Source organism: Borostomias antarcticus (assembly GCF_949987555.1).
Source record: "Borostomias antarcticus genome assembly, chromosome: 15".
NCBI classification, from domain to species: Eukaryota; Metazoa; Chordata; class Actinopteri; order Stomiiformes; family Stomiidae; genus Borostomias; species Borostomias antarcticus.
The window spans coordinates 23,129,742-23,148,864 of record NC_140248.1 but is presented as its reverse complement, the minus strand read 5'-3'; the positions used below and the strand labels follow the sequence as shown (position 1 = coordinate 23,148,864).

The window sequence follows — 19,123 nt, the reverse complement described above, 5'->3', positions numbered from 1 at the left end:
ACACAGAAATGCCTATAGCACAGTACCCACTCCTCTCCTTCCCTCCACAGCACAGCAAGCTACAGCACCTACAGTAGCCTCATCTCCTCTGTGGTCTCCTCTACTCATTCGTCCTCGTCAGTGTAACATAATGACTGCCTATAGGGGTGATCCTCAGTGTACCATCATGATAGCCTGGAGGGGTAATATAACGACAGCCTGTAGGGGTAACAGAACACGACAGCCTGTAGGGGTAACATAACAACAGCCTGGAGGGGTGAAAGCAGAGGTAATGATGTCTCCCAGCGACGGATACATCCTCAGTGTGTATAAATCAACATCAGTTCACTTCAATTGCTGCTCAAGCCTGCTGTGTATGTACTGTACAGTGTGCTGCCTCTCTCTCGTTCTCCCTCCCCCTCTCCCCCTTCTCTCTCTCTTTCTTTCTCCCTCTCTCCCCCTTTTCTCGCTCCCTCTCTCCCCCTTCTCTCTCTTTCTTCCTCCCTCTCCCCCTTCTCTTGCTCTCTCTCTCTCTTCTTGCCCCTGTCCCCTTATCTCTGTCTCTGATGCAGACTAATTGGTGTGTGTTCCTCAGCCTTGTAGGGCAGTGATGGTTTTAACGCGGCGGTTAGACGGAGCTGTCTGAGTTGCATCACACAGCAGCAGCTTCTCGCTCTCCAGAGACGACTAGCAGCAGGCCGGCGGCGTTGTAGCAGAGGCAGGTCGATTACTGATGTAGGGGAAGAGGTTTGGAACCGCACTCTTGTGATGGCCTGGCCTCAGACGTATGACCCCCACAGTGTGTGGTCCTCAGACCTCAGTGATGTCATCTTGGTCTTGTGGATCATGCCTGGGCTGAGTGGGAGGCCAGGATTCGAGCCCCTTTGCCATGTTTGTCTTTTTTCAGACCAATTCTGTTGCTCAGACTGAAGGAAGATCTGTGGTTTCGTGCCTGGATAACTGATGTCCAGTGGTGTAGTGGAGGGTATACAGAGGAGTACTCACACTTCTTTATTCATGGACCCTCAGTATACCCACTTCTTTATCCATGGACCCTCAGTATACCCACTTCTTTATTCATGGACCCTCAGTATACCCACTTCTTTATCCATGGACCCTCAGTAGACCCACTTCTTTATCCATGGACCCTCAGTATACCCACTTCTTTAAACACCACTAATGTAAAACCTGCAACATTTCTGCTACAGTACACCCACGTCTTTAGTTACCACCACACCCCTGCTGTTGTTATAGTCATTATTAGTGTCAATCTCTCCTGCTAAATTAGGAGCCTCTTATTTTGGAACTGAATTAATTAACACCTGAATAAAAGTCCTAGACATGAGGTGCATATACAATAAGGGACTGTATTACTTTCAGTTGGGGAGGAGCAGGAGGAGTTACAGTAGACAGACAGACACACACACACACACACACACACATGCATGCACACACACACACACACACACACATGCACACAGACACACACGCACACGCACACACACACACACACACACACACACACACACACACACACACACACACACACACACACACACACACACACACACACACCCCTACCTTCATCCTGCGTGATTCTATCCGTGATTTGTAACAGAACTCGACCAGGGCGACCAGCATGGCCAATCCCAGGCCACCAATCAGGATGTAGAACACGCCCGCCACATTACTGAGGCTCAGCGCACTCGTCTTGTCCTATGGGAGCACAGGACCGGGGTCAGGCAGCCAATCAGCACACAGACACAGTACATGCACACATGCACACACCATCTCAGAAGTAGAGTTCACCTTGTATGTATTAACGGTTCATGCGTGAACATCTTTCAAAACAGGCAGACATGTACTGTACAGGTGTTTAACTAATGCTCTAGAAGTTAGACTTCCTGTCATCATACAGTATAGAGGCATGCAGGCTCATGCAGGAACCACAGAGTTAGTAGACTGTAGTTAACTAACCCTACCCCTAACTAAACAGTTAGTATGGCTAGTTCACTCTTTATCTCCAGGCACTTGGGGGTGAATTTACACTTTTTACAATCTCCCTCTTTCACAGTAAAATATTATAGTTCATTTTGTTTATCGTTTAGGACTAAGGTTTACAGTATATAACGGCTCAGATACTGGTGTCTTATCAAAGAGGGACAGCTTTGACCACATTAGCTTCAGACTGAGAGCTGCTTCGCGCGTGGAGGTCATTCATCATGAGGATTATAAACACTGTGGACCGCTGCAGGCCAGCGGGACAGACAGGCCGCTGCATGGTCACTTTAGTGATATGCAAATATTATCTGGGTTTAAGTGAGTGTTCTATCATCCAATAGCATGCTGGCTATCTAAAGGCAGGCTTGTATGGGGGCGGGGCATCTCTGCAGCAGGAAGTTGCATCATGGATCAGGAGTCCTATCTGGGATTTTGCCTCCAGACTGACATTCACACCCGTTTCACACAGATGCCTGACTCAGTTTCATGGTCAGCTGATCGATAACAAGGGTCGATTTGAATGTAGAAGCAATGAGGGCTCTGTATGTCCCAGTTCTAGACCCCCTGGTGGCCAGGTTAGGTAAGAGCAGGACAGCAGTGGAGTGTGAATGTAAGATTGGAGACAAAAGACTGTCCCAGCCCACAGTTGTTCACCCCTCTCCTCAAACTACTCTGTTCCTCCACCTTGAGCAGTGGTCTGCAGTGGGCATTCTGTCCTGTTTAATTCATCCGCTGGTTCGACTATTAATAAATATGGAGAAGTGCTGAAGAGCACGTTGGAGCAGAGGAGTGGAGAGTTGGGATGCAGCAGGAGACGGGGGCTGAGAGGGGAGGAGAGAGGAGAGGAGAGGATAAGAGAGGAGAGATGAGAAGAGAGGAGAGGAGAAGAGAGGAGGGGAGAGTTGGGATGCAGCAGGAGACTGAGGCTGAGAGGGGAGGAGAGAGGAGAGGAGGAGAGAAGAGAGGAGAAGAGAGGAGAGATGAGAAGAGGGGAGAGGAGAAGAGAGGAGTGGAGAGTTGGGATGCAGCAGGAGACAGGCTGAGAGGGGAGGAGAGAGGAGAGGAGAGATGGGAGATGAGAAGAGGGAGAGGAGAAGAGAGGAGGGGAGGAGATTGGAGGAGAGCAAAGAAGAGAAGAGATGAGAAGAGCGGAGAGGAGACGAGCAGAGAGGAGGGGAGGAGTGGGGAGGAGAGAAGAGGAGAGGAAAGGAGAGAAGAGGAAAGAGGACAGTAGATGAGAGGAGAAGAGGAGAGGAAAGGAGAAAAGTGAGGACAGGAGATGAAAGGAGAGGAAAGGAGGAGAAAAGAGGAAAGGAGAGGGGAGAAGACAAGAGCAGGGAAGAGCAGAAGGAGAGATGAACACGAAGAGAAGAAAAGGAAAAAGAGAGGAGAAGAGCACAGAGGGGTGTTCTAGACAGGGGCACTAGTCTGTACTGGCGGTCTGCGGGGGAGGGGTGTGTGTGTGAAACACAGGACCAACACGTGGACTGACCTTTCTTCCGGAGTCCTTGTTGCCACACTCCCCTTTATCGTACCACCACTTGTTTTTGAGTTTGTCTAAGACCGCCTGCTCATTGAGCTTCAGCACCGCTAGGTTAACGGGGATTCTTCCGGAAGAGGAGATCACATAAATAACATAGCTCCATGTTATCTTATGTCACTCATCATCATCATCATCATCATCAGCAGCAGCACAGAGCTAGCAAACATTTACCACCCGTCATCTCTACACGCTGTTCTACATGTAGGCCAGAAGAAGAGAGAGAACGCCACAGAAACACAGACATGACCACAGGTGGAAACTGTCACTGTCAAAGTGATATGCATTAATACTCCATCTAGCTGGACTATGCTGACTGCCTACTGCGAGATGTGTATTACTATATCACTTTGGGTAACCGGCAAGTTAGAAACACTCGGATATGCAGAGGTTATCTTTACTCCTGGTGATGATCTTTACTAGTGAACATTGTGAGGAAAAACTGAGATATCATCATCGATTAAAAGTCGATCGAGAGTTGAATAGCGGGTGATGTCGATAACGGGGCAGGAGATGACCATCAGCCAGCATGGGGTCAGGGGTCAAATATTAAAGAGGTCAGATTCGGGAGTGGTTGCAGCCGGAGTGTTTGCTGATTGGTTGCAGCCGGAGTGTTTGCTGATTGGTTGCATTGCCGGTTACCCCCCACGGTGGAGGTTAGGCCTTGGACTCGGGCTCTGACCTTGGAATCACCTCCCCCGGTGCCACACTCCCCTTTGTCGTACCACCATTTGTTTTTTAATTTGTCCAACAGGCCCTGCTCATTCAGCTTTAACACTGCCAGGTTCACTGGGTTTCTTCAGGGGCATTATGGGATAGGATAGACAGAACAAATAAGTCAGAACTGATGGTGAGAAATAGAAAAACTACAGTACATACACACACGCACGCACGCACGCACGCACGCACGCACGCACACACACACACACACACACACACACACACACACACACACACACAGAGTTTTTCTGTTTCTCCATTTCTGCCACAGGGTATATACAGTATATCAACAATAAGTTGTTGTTCTCTATCACGTCATCATATACACAAGTCTACAGTAGCTATGAATGTGCCTGACACTGTAAATGATGATGTTATTATGTCTAAAGCTGTGAGAGATTTTACAGGGTGAGTGAGAGTCCAGGTTAGGGGGGGGGGGGGTGGGGGGGGGGCGTGTAGGCGCTGGATATCAGTGATGTGGTGGACTAAGTCCCTCTGTTACAGTCCCTCTCCTAACCCAGGAGCACCTCAAACAGGCCGCCTCACCCGGTCTGAACTAGGAACGTTCTGATAACAAACACGTGTTATGGTTCGGGCCGGGTCCGCCCCTGCTCACCCCCTGCTCCCGGTCCAGACCCTCGTCCCTGCCCCGGACCCCTTGTTCGCCCCGGACCCCTGGTCCACTCTGCTCACCCCCTACTCCCGGTCCAGACCCTCGCCCCTGCCCCGGACCCCTGGTCCACTCTGCTCACCCCCTACTCCTGGTCCAGACCCTCGCCCCTGCCCCGGACCCCTGGTTCACCCTGCTCACCCCCTGCTCCCGGTCCAGACCCTCACCACTGCCCCGGACCCCTGGTTCGCCCTGCTCACCCCCTGCTCCCGGTCCAGACCCTCGCCCCTGCCCCGGACCCCTGGTTCACCCTGCTCACCCCCTGCTCCCGGTCCAGACCCTCACCACTGCCCCGGACCCCTGGTTCGCCCTGCTCACCCCCTGCTCCCGGTCCAGACCCTCGCCCCTGCCCCGGACCCCTGGTTCACCCTGCTCACCCCCTGCTCCCGGTCCAGACCCTCACCACTGCCCCGGACCCCTGGTTCGCCCTGCTCACCCCTGTTCTCGGCCTGGATTCCTCACCCTGAGCCCCTGCACCCCCTGGACCCTGAGCACCTCCCCTCCCAGTGACTGCCCCTGCACTACCCCCAGAGACTGTTGTACACTTTGTCCACATTGTCACTTGGTTTTGTTTTGCCTCCTTGTGTGTTTGGTCTTGTGTTCGTTGTCTTGTCTTCTATGTTGGTTTGTGTCCTCCCAGCTCTAGACACCTGTCCCCTCACTAGACACCTGTCCCCTCACTAGACACCTGTCCCCTCACTAGACACCTGTCCCCTCACTAGTCTCACGTCACTCCAGTCCCTCCTCTCCTGGCCCTCTAGTTCCCCCCTCTAGTTTTCTGCCCAGTCCCTTTCCCTGTCCCAGCCTCGTTCCCTGTTCCCTTCCCTTGTGTCCTAGTTCCTATGTCCTTGTCTGGGTGATTGTCTGCACCTGTGTCTCATTATGTCTTGTTGCACACCTGTACGTTGTTCCTTGTTTGTTCTCCCAGAGTATATATGCCCTCCTGTTTCCTTTGTTCTGTCGGTTCATTGTCAATGTTAGTGCTTGTTTCCCCTGCGTTTCCTCCTGGTGTTATTTTGGATATTAAAACCTATATTTTGAACCTGAGCTGCTTGCCTGCCGTCTGCTTTTGGGTCCTACCTCCACCAGCCTCAAACCCTCAAACAGTCTATCCCCCCTAAAACACTGCTTTAGCCAGCTACAGCCACGCCCACAAAACAGGTAAACGTGATGTCTGGAGTGGTCAGTGTTTCAACTTCAACTACTTGACGCTCGCTTCCTTTCCTCCGCTGGGGCAGGAGCCGTCTAGCCAGCAGAGAAGGAATTAAAGACATCTTTATCATTAATTGAAATCATCATTGAGGGGGAAATGAGGGGATCGTAAAGATTATAGCTCTAGGTTGTCGCTGCAAGCCAAACTGTTCATTAGCCTCTCTTAAGATTATCCTTATCGGTGTCTTCCACTGTAAACAGTGTGGTTACTATTAATGTAATCCTGCTCAGGGAAGGATAACAGAGTGGACTACTACAGGGTAACAGAGTGTGTACTGCTACAGGGTAACAGCCCCGTCCACAACACCACTGATATCCACATCAACCCTCCTTCTCCAGGAGTCTCACTCCCTCAGTAAAACCCCTGCTCTCTCTGATTCAGAGAGAGAGAGAGAGAGAGAGAGAGAGAAATTAAGGGAGGGAAAAGGACAGAGGGAGAGAATAGGAGGGAGTGAGAGCGAGAGGGAGAGGAGAGAGAAAGAAATAGAGAGAGAAAGAGAGCGGGCATAAAGAGGTCAGTTGTTTGTATGGATGAGAAACATGAATCCACATCCTGTATGTCAGATTAGTAGCATTGTCTTTGAGAGCGGCAGTTTTCTGCAGACAGACACAGACTGACAGGCACAGAGACAGACAGACAGACAGGCACAGAGACTGAGACAGACAGACAGGCACAGAGACAGCCAGACAGACAGGCACAGAGACTGAGACAGACAGCTATGGAAAGATATGCAGACAGACAGACAGGTAGACAAATTAAAAGAGAGACAGACAGGCACAGAGACAGACAGACAGACAGTGGATCAGATATTTCAAATCAACATAAACATGACAGGTACACCATGATTGGACAACATGAAACTTCCAATAACATTAAAAAAGACGTGCTAAGAGGGGATAGAGATGTAAGAAGCGTGATGGAACTTGAGTGACGGGTGTCAACATTTTAACATGGAGGGTAGAAGTACAGTATATGAACTGAATGGAGACCTTGTCCAGAAACAAGCCCTGGCGCCTATACCCCAGCTCCTACCCCCTAGATACTTAGCTATGGGTTAGGGGTTAGGGAGTAGGAACTAGGAGCTACGGGTAGAGGATAGGGATTCCATGCTTGTAGGATGCAATCCTCAGCAGGGTGGAGCATCGCAGACATGACCTCCAGGGCGCACTCGCTTTCACTCGCCAAGGAATGCAATTCGAGTCGAGAGTCAGAAGATAAAAATGGAAATTACAGAGTCATGCATTTTTGATTCTTATTCGTACATTCCTAGTCTAGTTGTAATTTGTGTTTGCAAAGATATAACTGGAATTGGGTCAGGAATCTGTGGCTACTCATTGTGTCAAATAAATATGCTGAAAGTAAATGGTTTAGTTTGGAATGCAGCCAAATATCAACTTGTTCGAAGTTAGCTCCATGGATAGTTTGTTAAACAAATAGGTATGGACCCTTAATTTAGGAGAATAAGATGAATGCAGAAATTTCAAAGAAGAATGGGACGAATCGAAGATCAATATAGACATTTGCCACACTTTTTTTTTTTATCATTCACACTCATTGCTTTCATCCATTGTGGAGGAGGTGAGGCTAGGGGATAGGAGGTGAGGCTAGGGGTAAGATTAGGGGATAGAAGTTGAGACTAGGGGCTAGGAGGTGAGGCTAGGGGCTAGGAGGTGAGGCTAGAGGCTAGGAGGTGAGGCTAGAGGCTAGGAGGTGAGGCTAGGTTGGTCTCTAGGTTGGTCTCTAAACTAACTAGTCTCTAACTACAGACGGAGGACATTCACCAGATTTTGTTGCTAAAAGTGGGTGGGAACAGCTAGGAGCTGAGGCTAGGGACTAGGCAGTAAGGCTAGGTGCTAAGAGATTAGGATAGGGACTAGGAAATAGGGCTAGGTGCTAGGAGGTGATGCTAGGGACTAGGAGATTGGGGATAGATCTTGTGTCTGGACAGGGTCATAGTGAGTGAGAGTGGACAAAGCAACAGTACATAGCATCAGGCCAGACACATCACTAGCCCTCATCTCACTATATTACATTAGACCTCAACAACCAACAACTTGACCAACAACTTTCACTGGAAAAATAAACAATGTTTGAAATTTAGCCAAGAGTGGAACACAAAGTTGGCTGACACATCAATGGAAACTCACTCACCTGGACACGGTTCCTACACACAGCATACAGCATCAGAGACGTGGTGAGTGTTCACAGTGATTACTGGCCTATCAGAGAGCTGATCGACTAATATTATCATTTACCTGAGGGGGGAGCCTTTGGGCGTGGCCACACCGTAACCCTTGGAGTCCAGGTTCCCGCCCACCTTCATGGTGTCACAGGGCTTCCTCTGCTCGATATACTCGTTCATGGTGGACTCAAGCAGGTAGGCGTAGCGACCTAAACACCCACTGGCTAGTTAATCCATTGATGTACTGATCGGCTGGTAAATTTGGTCGATTGATTGATTGATTGATTGATTTATTGATTGATTGAATCGTTAATTAGTGATACTGAGGTGCCACTGAGACTGAATTGAACGTACATGGAGAAGAAAACACATTAAAAGAGTTTGACACCTTTGGACTTGCGGACGCGGGCGACTCCCTCCACCGTGTTTTTGACGAACACGCTGGGGTCAGCTGACTTCATGTAGGACCACATCTTCTCAAACACCGCGATCTTTGACCTCTGGGGGAGGGGGGTCACATGCAGAACGAGAGATGAGAGAGAGAGAGAGAGAGAGAGAGAGAGAGTGAGAGAGAGATAAAGTGTGTGTGTGTGTGTGTGTGTGTGTGTTTCCTCACCCTGAAGAACTCCTTGGTGGATCCCCCGTCCAGCGTCCCGTAGGCGATCTCCGTCTGCTTGGCCAGGTCCTCGGCGCTCTCGATGGGCGACACCATCCTCTCCACCGTCAGGAAGGCCGCCAGGTTGGCCGTGTAGGACGAGATGATGATGAGGGTGAAGAACCACCACACCCCCCCCACAATACGCCCTGACAATGACCTGGGGGGGTGGGGGTTAAGACATGTTAACATTACATTTCAGTCATTTAGCAGGCCAAAGCGACTTAACACTTTTATCCAAAGCGACAATATTTGCAATATATATTGCAAAATATTACAATATTTGTCCTTTCTAAACAAGTAACTAAGAGCTTTATCTAGTGCAATAGTAGCAAATAAACATTAATACAAACACAAAGACACACGCAATCACACACACACACACACACACACACACACACACACACTTCTGCCTTCAGAGCACCAGAAACCACCAGAGCTGAGGTTAAGGAGGAACAGAGAGGACCTTCATTGTTGTTGTGTCCTTTGTAATAACCCACAACATTAGTATGCAATAATCCAATACATTAGTATCTAATAACCCAATACATTAGTATGCGCTGGGTGAACCAGTCCTCTGCTCAAAGAATCAGAGACCAAACAAACAAACATGAAAGTCATGTGAGCTGAAGGGGAAGACATGGGGTTGATAGATCTGTTAGTACTGTAGCACAACAGCATGCCCATCTGAGGAAGACACACACACACACACACACACACACACACACACACACACACACACACACACACACACACAGTATTGATGCAGGTTTCCTCAGAAGCAACGCTCTTTGTCAGAATAAAGAGCTAAAGCATAAAAATGGAGGGAACATGAAAATAGCCGGGCGTTGTCACGGTGTTGCTACTTCATAGAAGAGAAGATAAGCTGGTCCCACATCTCTCCTGACATATACCCTATACTCTAACCCTAACCCGTACCCTGACTAACCCTATCTAACTAATCCTATAACTAACCCTGACTAACCCTATCTACCTAAACCTATACTCTGTACCATGACTAACCCTATCTAACTAACCCTATACTCTGTACCACGACTAACCCTATCTAACTAACCCTAACCCTGACTAACCCTGACTAACCCTACACTCTGTACCATGACTAATTCTATTTCACTAACCCTATAACTAACCCTGACTAACCCTAACTACCTAACCCTATACTCTGTACCATGACTAACCCTATCTAACTAACCCTATAACTAACCTTACCTTGACTAACCCTAACCCGTACCCTGACTAACCCTATCTAACTAACCCTGACTAACCCTATCTAACTAACCCTATACTCTGTACCATGACTAACCCTATCTAACTAACCCTATAACTAACCCTGACTAACCCTATCTAACTAACCCTATACTCTGTACCATGACTAATCCTATCTAACTAACCCTAACTACTTAACCCTGACTAACCCTATCTAACTAACCCTAACTACCTAACCCTGACTAACCCTATCTAACTAACCCTATACCTAACCCTGACTAACCCTATCTAACTAACCCTAAATAGCTAACCCTAACTACCTAACCCTGATTTACCCTATCTAACTAACCCTAACTACCTAACCCTGCGGCCCTCGAAAATCTCAATATTGACGATGGCCCCTTTACAGCTGTGGAGCTCGCCAGGGTGAAATCCACTCTGAAGCAGGGAAAGAGTGCTGGGCCAGACTGCATTCCCCCAGAGGTCTTTAAGAACTGTGACCTTGATGACATCACCTTGGACATCTGCAGCCTTGCCCTAATGAACAATAACAAGCCTGATATATGGTCTCTCTCCAACATCATCCCAGTGCCTAAATCTGGGGATCTCACAAAGCCGGAAAACGACTGCAGCATCAGCCTAACCTGCATCATTGCAAAGATGTACAACTGCATGGTACAGGCTGCGGAGCGCCATCGACCCACACTTGAGAGAGAACCAGAATGGCTTTCGAAAGGGGAGGTCCACAGTACCTCAGATCTTGGCCCTAAGGATCATCGAGGAGGTGAAGAAGAACAACATGGCAGCGGTGCTGTGTTTTATTGATTTCAAAAAGGCATCTGACTCAATACACATCATGAAAATCCTTAAGGACTACGGTGTTCCTCCCAACTTACTTCGGTGCCATGTATTCGAACACCCTCGCACCCTTCCTCTTTATACTACGCAGGCAATCCAAGGAAGGGAGGAGGATCTCGGCTTCACTATATCCAGAAGGTATACCGCTGTAATCCTAACAGACCTGGATCATGCCAACAACATCAGCCTGATATCTAACCAAGTGAGGCAAGCACAAGAGCTCCTGACCAGAGTGGAAAAGGAATGTGCCAAGGTGGGTCTTGGACTGAACGCCAAGAAAACTGAGTTCATCACCTATAACATCCCGGAACATCTGCCCCCTACTGACAGCTGAAGGTACTGCTCTGAAGGAGGTTGAGGACTTCTAATAACTGGGCTCTTGGATCAACTCAACAGAGCAAGACCTCAAATTGAGGAAGGCGATCACGTGGAGAGCTCTAAACGGCCTGAGCAACGTGTGGAAATCCAACCTCCCCAGTGAAACCAAGCTCCACTTTTTTTGACGATACTGTGGAGGCCGTTCTCCTGTATGGCTGCGAGTGCTGGACCCTGAGCCACTCCCTGCAGAGATCGCTAGATGGACGCTACACCAGAATGCTACGTGCAGCACTGGACATAACATTCATGTCAGTACTGAAGATCTGTATGGAGAGAGGCCAAGGGTGAGTGGGAAGATAGCAGCAAGGAGAATGAGGCTGACTGGGCACTGCTACACACACCGTGAGCTTCCGACCAGCAAGGTGGTGTTATGGGAGCCATCTCCACGCAAGCCACGAGGACGTCCTACCAAAACATTTGTGGACATCATTAAAATGGATGCAGAAGTGGAGACAACCAATGATCGTCATGGTAGGCCCGTCTGTGGACGACCCGATGAACTCTATATACTGTACCCTATCTAAACCTGACACACACACACACACACACACACACAAACAAACTTGCATACAGTACACACACTATCCTGTACCCTGACACACACACACACACTATCCTGCCAAACAAGCTTCTAGGATGTACACAATATATACTTACCTGCACATACATACAGTACACACCCATACAGTACATATATCTTGGTGGTATAATATACATAATAATGATGTACAGTAAGTATACTGAAGATACAGAACACATACAATTTGTGTGTGACTCACTAACACCAGGGGAGTTATGGGTACAGAAAAAATCTTCTCCTACAAACGCAGCTGCTGCCAATAATGGAGGAGATTGAGCAATATTTAGCAGTCTGCTTTGCTCCACACTTGGCCAAGCCTATAATCCTTAGGTCCCTGACGTATGGACATGGATCCAGCTGCCAAATATAAACACAATTAGCTGACACTTGTAGCCTACAGTAGCTGCATAATGGCTTGTACGAGTGGCTGGTACTTTAGTTGTTTAGAGACAAAACGCTTCTGCTAAACTAGAATCAAAAGTACAACCTCACTGTGGTCCTCATCAATGACAATGACATCCGGTGAATTTGCATGTACATTTGAAAATGCATGGTGGTCACTGGGGGTCACTGCATTGGAACATTTGCGGTTTCACAGGGGAGCTGTCTTTTTACCTCTGCCGCAGAGACAGCGCAGCGCGAGTGGTTATGTTTTCGGTAGCGTGCGTGTGTGCGTTTTCGCGTTAGTGCATGGGTCTTGTGCGTGTGTTTGTTAGCAGGATTATGCAAAAACTACTGGACCAATTTTCACGAAACTCAGTGGAAGGGTGTAGCGTGGTCCAACCAGAGCGGGATTACATTTTGGAGCAGATCCGAAGCACAGGTCTGGTCCACAGGCTGCCCAAACACGGGCAGCTATTCACCTCCATTCATTTTTTGAACCAGGATTACTCAAAAACGACCTGACTGAATTTCATGAAACTCGATGGAGGTATAGGTGTAGCATGGGCCAACTCACAACAACTTCAATTTTGGAGTGGATCCGAATTACAGGTCGGGTCCACCCCAGCAAACACGCAACGTCAGGGAGACGTTCAGATCATGTCTTAATAACGTCCGTCGGTCCAGAACCCCATTTGTACGTCTGCTGGACCCCTCAATATTCAAACGTCTAGCTTGGACCCCTCTAAGACGTCTCTGGACGTGCAGAACAGGTTCAATATCTGAACGTCAAAAAAAAACTTTCATTCTGGCTCCTAATTGGATGTCTTTGGACATCCGAAAAAGACAAAAAATACATCTAAAAGACGTCTTTTAGACGTGTCTTTGCTCAGTGGGACAGGCCGCCCAAACACATGGGCCAGATCCACAAATGAAAACAAAACTTAGAATGAAGCCAGCTCCCTGTTTGGGGGTGCTAGACACATGGGGTTTGGACTGGGGTGTCAGGGCTCCAGACTAATTGAGTGAGGTGACTGCAGGACATTCAACCCAAATTTACCATTTACCATTTTACCATCAACCTATTTCACACAGGATTTCATTTCCATTTTCAAGCCATTATTGCAATTAAACAGACATTTTAAAAGACTGCATGAGGGAGTTGCTGAGACAGACTCTTGAGACTGCTGTGTAATTAAAAGCAACAATATGCCAGCTAGGTACCCGGCTCTCTGTGTCCTCCACTTCCATGGATTCAGCTCTTTAATTCTACCCTCCTCTCCTGCAGTGCGTGTGTGTGTGTGTGTGTGTGTGTGTGTGTGTGTGTGAGTGTGTGTGTGTGTGAGAGTGATCTTGGCCTTTACACAATGTCCTGGGGCCAGGATTAAACATTTGGTCTCCTTACTCTCTGTCCCTCTTCCTTCCATCTCTTCACTGACACCGAGGCATCAAACCTCTCCACATGAGAACCCTCGACTGATTCCAATCAGATCCTCCACTGTGTTGCAGATCTGATGTCCAACTTGTGGACAACCCCCTTTCACACTGCGCCGAGGACACGGGGACAAAGGACAAACATGATCCCCAGGTGAAGGATGTTCTGAAGCTAAAATCATTTAAATATCATTATCAGGATATACGTTTTCAGTCATTGTAACAGACTGAAATGCATTGATCATCCAACTAATTTGAAGCATCATATTGCATATAGCCTACCTCTAAATCTGAGCAATAGTGTTCCTTCATCAGAAGGATTTCCCATAAGCCCTTATAGCTCTTGTCTTTGAAGGAATACCGTTTGAATAGCGTTCTTTTTAAGCAGCAGCAGCAGCATGGGTTTGAATTTTAGTGAAGGCAAGCTCCTCTTTGGCAATAGTGTAGGCAGTGTTAAATTTGATGGTCAGCTCTGCTTCTTGAAATGCACGGCCAGCAGAAACATTTGTCACGGGACTTCTTGTGTTTTGCGCCGGAACATGCTTACTCTCTCGTGTTTAAAATGTGTCGACTGCGTCACAAGCAGACTTTTGCCTGCGAGGCTCGGTCCCAAAGGCTTAGCAGTGTACACAGTGCATGGCACCGCTCTCATACCTCAGACAGTCAAATTCCTTCAGCCACTCTCTACGAAAAGTATAAGCCTTCTTCTTTGCTGTTGTTGGCGTTCATTTTGCCGTCGCTATCATCGACATCCAGTGGCGTGTACAGACATTTTGGGGGGCAGGTGCTCAGGGAAACTAAATATTCACCTAAAGTATAGCCTACTGATAGCTTCACATGAGGTACAAACAACAAATTCTACCTTCCTTGGTCATGCGGTGGTCATTACATTCAATCCATTAATTGATTATGACCAGCGTCTAGCTTGTTAAGCAAATGGGCAGTCGGCTAATTGAGGCTCAGCTGTTTGGCGCTGTATGAGACTTATTTCATAACAGAGACAAATAAATGATGACTGACTCGGACACATTCACTAGCTGAATCCCAATCTGAGTGCGCAAACCGCACTTGCGGCCCCTCGCACTTGTGGCCTGAGGCCTGAGCACTTAATTGACGTCAGCTGGAAGGGCCAGAGGGTGCAGGGTAGAGGTCTTCTCGGGTCTAAAATGTGGACCCGAAACCGAGATGGACCCGAGACATTTGTTCCGAGATCCGACTAAATCTGATCATTTTTTAAAATATGTATACCGGACCCGATTTTGTCCGAGAGCAGGAGTAGGACAGAGACCCGAGACCCGAGTCGGATCGGGTATTTTACAGATCCGACAGGCAGTAGTAGCAAGTAGCAGTAGCATTAATCACTTAGGCTGTCACGGCTGTTGTCTTGCATGCTGTTGCATCACAGTTTGATGGAATTGCGATTTCCTCTCAATCTTGACAGGATCAATCGCTGTTTTGTCAGGCTGTGATGTGGCAGCATGGAAATGAAACGGCCGTAAATAAATAAGGCTACACAAAGCTGCCACTAGGTTTGACCTCTTTATATTCATTTTCTTTCAGCTTATTTTTCACAAGGTAGGCTAGGCTACTGGTGGCTGCAGTGTCTCCGCTCGCGTCGCGCCCGCGGTCTCACTGAATTCGCGTCATGCGTTTCTCTCGGGTATTACGCATAATGACACAGACCCGAGACCCGAGGTAATAGAATCGGATCCACCCGAACCCAATTGACCATAATAAAAGCGTGGAAATGTGGACCCGGACCCGTACGGGTCTCGGGTCCAGTTCGGGTCCTCTCGGATTTACCCGACCCGTGAAGACCTCTAGTGCAGGGTCATGAATTAAATGGGACAGCACTCCCAATTTCGCTCAATGCCCCTCCCACTTCGTTTTAATTGGCTGCCGCGTTCCTCAGATGCAGAGGCTGCTCTGACGCTCCCTTCAGCTCTGCAAATTGACCGATTGACGTCTGTTTTAATTTAATAATAATTAAAAAATTAGGTTGGGTGGGATATGTTTGCAGCATGTGGATTTCAAGATAAATGTAGTGTTATCTGCAAATGTCATCATTTATGTGTGATGCACTCGGATCATGACTCGGATGCACTCAAGCACTGTGTCACATGAGACGCGGTGGGCTGTGGGTATTTTCTGCTCCTAAGTCCGTGAAATTGCGGACTTTCGGTAAGTGCGGTTAAAGTGCGCAAAATGGCGTCGTGGCGCACTTGTGGACCTAGCGATTCCGTTTTGGGACTACCCTGAGCCCTTGTGGACTTAGCGGGAACGCGCATGTAAGGCCACAAGGCCGCGAGTGCTCTGCACTTTCGCCTAAGTGCGCGATTTGGGATTCAGCTATAGTCTCAGAGTTGAGACGTCTCCATTGTAGGGAGACATCAGTCCAGTTGCTTAGGTCGTTCAGATCCGGCCAGTCAGAGTTCACGCGGAAGCCAGCATGCACGCGCACACACACACATGCGCACACATGCACGCACGCACGCACGCTCACTCTCACACACACACGCACGCACGCACACACACACACACACACACACACACACACACACACACACACACACACACACACACACACACACATACATACACTTCCATATACAGTACACAGCAGCACACATGGCAGCATCTCCTCTGTAAGATTTGCTGTGCAAAACCCTCACCCCACTTCACATTGAAGCTCTCTCTCTCTCTCTCTCTCTCTCTCTCACACTCACACACACACTCACACAATGTTACAGATAAACGCACACACACAAAGTTACAGACAAACATACACACAAAGTTACAAATAAACGCACACATACACACAGTTACAGATAAACGCACACATACACAAAGTTACAGATAAACCCACACACACAAAGTAACAGATAAACCCACACACACAAAGTTACAGATAAACCCACACACAAAAAGTTACAGATAAACCCACTCACACAAAGTTACATACAAACACACACAAAGTTACAGATAAACGCACACATACACACAGTTACAGATAAACACTCACACAGTTACAGATAAACACACACACTCACACACACACACACACATACACACACACACAAAGTTACAGATAAACACACACACACAGATAGAGTACAGACAACATAATATAATTTTAAAACAGCTAGAACAGAGAATGCATAAGATGTGTATAGAATGTGTGTGTGTGTGTGTGTATTTGAATGTGCACATGCGTGCGCGTGTGTGTATGTGTGCGCATGTGTGAGTGTGTGTACGTGTGTGTGCGTCAATGTTGTCACACAAAAAAATCTTTGAAAATAAAAGCTATGACTAAATATCATCAATCATAACGGAGGTGGGATAGCTGTCGGCCACGGAGGATATCGTTAACCCATAATCGAGTCCGACCAACTCTCTCCTCTTCAGCCTCTAAATAGGCTACAGCCAGAGCAATCTTTCTACTTTTTGACATGACAGTAATAGCCAAAAAGTTGCGAAGTGCAAGTAAATAATGTAACGGTTGGTTACAAGATAAAACGTAAGGTAGCCTACAATGTATCGAACTTGGGTAGAGTCAAGAATGTTGTTATGGAAATGAAATACACTTCACGAGAGCTGCATCTCTTTTTCAACACAAAATCCTCTCTGGGTAACTTATCCGCTACATAAAAAATCAGCAGTGTGCACACAGCCTAGACGTGACTTAAATAACAGTGGTTGACTAACAGACATTCAAAATAGAATTCATTATTTTTGGGGAAATGCATCTTGGCAATGCAGTGCATCCAGATTGAATGTTGCCCGATACTATCCACCCCTGCTCCCTGAGATCAGACAGGCAAAGTTACATTATGATGGCTTCAGGCGCTCGGTACTGAAGGGGGGGGGTAAATATCTGGGCTGGCTGTTGATGGCTATGGTTAGGTCAGCTCTGTTATCTATTAAAGGAAGAATGGATGTCTGTTACTAGCTGTTAGCTGGCTAGCGTTGGCTATCGATGGCTAGCATGGCAGATGTCTGCTCTTGTTTTTCTCCCAGACAGTACCAAGTGCTTGAACTTGCGATAGCTAGCGTTAAGGTAGCTCTTCTGGCTAGCTAGTAAACTGTGTGTGTGTGTGTGTGTGTGTGTGTGTGAGTGTGTGTCTGTCAAGCCTGGTTGTCTAGAGACTGTTGGACATGCTGGGTGCCAGGGTCACCTCTATACTGGCACAGGCTTGTCACACCCACAGGGCCCGACGTGTGCCTGCGTTACTGCGTCTGTGTGTGTGCGTGTGTGTGTGTGTGTGTGTGTGTGTGTGTGTGTGCCAGGACAGGGTGTTGAAGTGGTGCGGTAGAGCTGAAGTGACAAGCTGGGCCTGAAGGAACACAACAACCGACACACACACACACACATCTTCACCGACACACACACACACACACACACACACACACAAAACCTGAAAACCATCCCCTCTTACAGCTAACAGTCATCCACCTATCACAGCCTTTCTCTTATCCTCCCATCACAGCTGTCCTCCTATCACAGCCTTCCTCTTATCCTCCAATCAGAGCCATCCTGCCAATCAGCCAGCTCCTCTCATAGCTAAACTAGTCACCAGTTGTTATATTGGACATGTTGTGCAGCTGCCATACCTGTAAGAACAGAGCTGCTCTTCAACTCCACCACTGTGGCCCTGAATGAATGAATGAATGAATGAATGAATGAATTCACAGATTAATGTAGGACTAGTTGGAGTAGCACTCCTGTGATCTGAAATAGCTAATGGGACACACACACACACACACACACACACACACACACACACACGCACACACACACACACACACACACACGCGCACACACATACACTGCTGTCCCAGAGTAGAGCTAGCTCCCATTGTGGGTTATCAGGTTGCCTGGACTCACTGATTGACAGTCATGATATTTGCAGAGCAACAACAGAGTTCAGCATAGACAAACACTGATTATTATATCCAAACACTACCGGCCATCTTCACAACAACACTCTCTCCCTCCTTCTCTCCCTCTTTTTCTCTTTCCTTCTCTCCCTCTCTCACCCCTTTTCTCTTCCTCACTCTCTCCCCGCTTCCCCCTCTTTCTCTCCCTTTTTCAATCTGCCTTTCCTTCTCCATCTCCACTCCAAACATAGCCAAGACCTCGGCAAACATGAACGCACGTGTGCACACGCACACGCACACACACACACACACGCACACACACACACACTGCTGTTTTGCTAGCTGCTGACCTTTCTGCCCACGCTGACCTTATAGAGATCTTTGATGATCAGCCCACAGTCCTGTAAATCAGCACTCACTCAGAAGT

At 47.9% G+C, this 19,123-nt stretch overlaps 1 protein-coding gene across 1 annotated transcript in view; it reads right to left on the bottom strand.

Annotated features, from left to right (window-relative positions):
• Window positions 1–19,123, bottom strand: part of LOC311318660 (glutamate receptor 1-like) — a gene marked incomplete at both ends in the record, with an annotated part of 91,424 nt that overhangs the window by 9,894 nt on the left and 62,407 nt on the right. Inside the window, 5 exons of the mRNA XM_084450053.1 lie at window positions 1,561–1,695; window positions 4,203–4,317; window positions 8,379–8,514; window positions 8,694–8,805; window positions 8,922–9,120. Coding sequence (XP_084306179.1) covers window positions 1,561–1,695; window positions 4,203–4,317; window positions 8,379–8,514; window positions 8,694–8,805; window positions 8,922–9,120 — 697 coding nt within the window. The remainder of the gene's footprint in view (window positions 1–1,560; window positions 1,696–4,202; window positions 4,318–8,378; window positions 8,515–8,693; window positions 8,806–8,921; window positions 9,121–19,123) is intronic.